Source organism: Sinocyclocheilus grahami, unplaced genomic scaffold (genome assembly GCF_001515645.1).
Source record: "Sinocyclocheilus grahami isolate Dianchi unplaced genomic scaffold, SAMN03320097.WGS_v1.1 scaffold1678.1, whole genome shotgun sequence".
NCBI lineage: Eukaryota > Metazoa > Chordata > Actinopteri > Cypriniformes > Cyprinidae > Sinocyclocheilus > Sinocyclocheilus grahami.
Genome location: NW_015506857.1, coordinates 225008 through 227200, shown reverse-complemented (window position 1 = coordinate 227200; position 2193 = coordinate 225008). Strand labels below are relative to the sequence as shown.

Here is a 2193-nt window from a genome sequence, read left to right as displayed (position 1 = left end):
GAGGGAAGAAACTGTTCCTGTGTCTGGTCGTTCTGGTGCTCAGAGCTCTGTAGCGTCGACCAGACGGCAACAGTTCAAAGAGGGAGTGTGCTGGATGTGAGGGGTCCAGAGTGATTTTGCTAGCCCTTTTGCTCACTCTGGATGAGTACTGTTCTTGGAGAGAAGGGAGGGTTGTACCAATGATTCGCTCAGCAGTTCGGACTACCCTCTGTAGTCTTCTGAGGTCAGATTTGGTAGCTGAACTGAACCAGACAGTTATAGAAGTGCAGAGGACGGATTCAATGATAGCAGAGTAGAATTGTTTCAGCAGCTCCTGTGGCAGGTTAAACTTCCTCAGCTGGCGAAGGAAGTACAACCTCTGCTGGGCCTTTTTCACAATGGAGTCAATGTGAATGTCCCACTTCTGGTCCTAGGAGATAGTGGTGCCCAGGAACCTGATGGCGCTTTTCCACTGCATGGTACGGCACGGTACGGCTTACTTTAAACATCAGAATAGTCGAAAACCGGTGAAATATCAGGTGGTGTGTAGTGCAGAATGTCCAGCAATTAGTCTCTGGTGAAACTGATTGCAGGGATATAACTAAAGACAGGACAAACTAACAAAAACACAAAAACAACTGCAGAGCACGCCACGGAGGCCGCCATCATCATCGGCACCAATCATCGCCAATGATTGGAATAATAATGAATCATTATTGAAATAATAATGATGACGATAATAAAGAAAAACACAAACTCAGTGTTAACAGATAAGAGGAATGTTCTGCAGGAACACACACATTCACTCTGAAAACCGTAACCTGTTACTGTCATTTCTTTATTCTGTTAATGTAAGAAACGTCATACAAAATTCAATCACACTCTGTTATCCCTTTACAGTTATTATCATCAGTTACGCTCATTCAGTGAAGACTGAAGTTTAACGCAGACTGTCAGGAAGAGCCTTCATGCAAAAGAAACATTCACGTGAATATTTAACATTTACAGCAAAGATTTTTACAATCTATGATATTACTGTAAAATGCAGTTTATGCACTGAGAAAACATATCTCACACATTAAACAGCACATGCTGCATCTGTCAAAGCGCCAGACAGGACAAACCGTGTTAAACATTACGCTAATGCATTAGCTTTAAGTTTAAATTAAAGCATTCTTATGTTTCGGGCAGCTTGGATCACGCATCTTTTCCGCAGCAGCTCACTTGGTTTCATCTGCTATTTTTAGATGCATTTCGCCCATACTAGAAATGCTGTCATTTGATGTGACTGACAGAAGTTTTCCGTGCGCGGTGGGCAGATCTAATCGATAATGACATTCATTATCGATTATTATACATTTTTATCCATTAGTTGTTGCAGCCCTATTTTCCAGTTTATTTTTGTGAAGCTGCTTTGAGACCATCTCTATTATACTATATATATATATATATATATATATATATATATATATATATACAGTGGGTACGGAAAGTATTCAGACCCCCTTAAATTTTTCACTCTTTGTTATATTGCAGCCATTTGCTAAAATCATTTAAGTTAATTTTTTTTCCCCTCATTAATGTACACACAACACCCCATATTGACAGAAAAACACAGAATTGTTGACATTTTTGCAGATTTATTAAAAAAGAAAAACTGAAATATCACATGGTCCTAAGTATTCAGACCCTTTGCTGTGACACTGTGGTTTGAGTTTGAGTTTGAGCTCCGTCAAGTTAATTCTTTGTCGTCTAATTTTTATCTTAAAATCAATTTTATACACCATCCTTTTTCAGTTTTATAACGTGTGAATATATCCCCTATCGTATTCTACAACAAAAACAATCAGAGCGCTTTGTTAGCACTAGTTCTATTTTTGACTTCCGAGTCCGCTATTAGCATATAGCCCGCTAGCATCGCCAGCGTGGTTGCCGCTAATCTCGCTTACACTAATACTCTATTCACACACATTTCCATTGTTTTACTCACTGTTACTTGCTTTAATGGCGGATGTGTGTCTACCTTTGAGTGCAGGTGAGGACACGTTCGAGATGCAGTCGGTGCAGGTCGAGCTGGAGGCCGTGGAGAAGCAGATCCGGGACCTGATGGCAAAGCAGACCCAGCTGAGAGCGCGGAGAACCGCGCTGGAAACATCCCAGGCTGACGCTCACAAGGCCGAGGTAAGTATACAGCGCGCTGCTAACTCTCCCACC

General features: G+C 41.2%; 1 protein-coding gene across 4 annotated transcripts in view; it reads right to left on the bottom strand.

Moving 5' to 3' along the window:
* Positions 1–878: 878 nt before the first annotated feature.
* LOC107571990 (DCN1-like protein 2) overlaps positions 879–2193 on the bottom strand; it is a 7526-nt gene continuing 6211 nt past the window's right edge. For all 4 annotated transcript variants that reach the window (XM_016258396.1, XM_016258392.1, XM_016258394.1 and 1 more), the window contains exon 4: positions 879–943. In XM_016258396.1, the coding sequence (XP_016113882.1) occupies positions 889–943 (55 nt within the window). In that variant the 3' untranslated portion in view covers positions 879–888. The remainder of the gene's footprint in view (positions 944–2193) is intronic.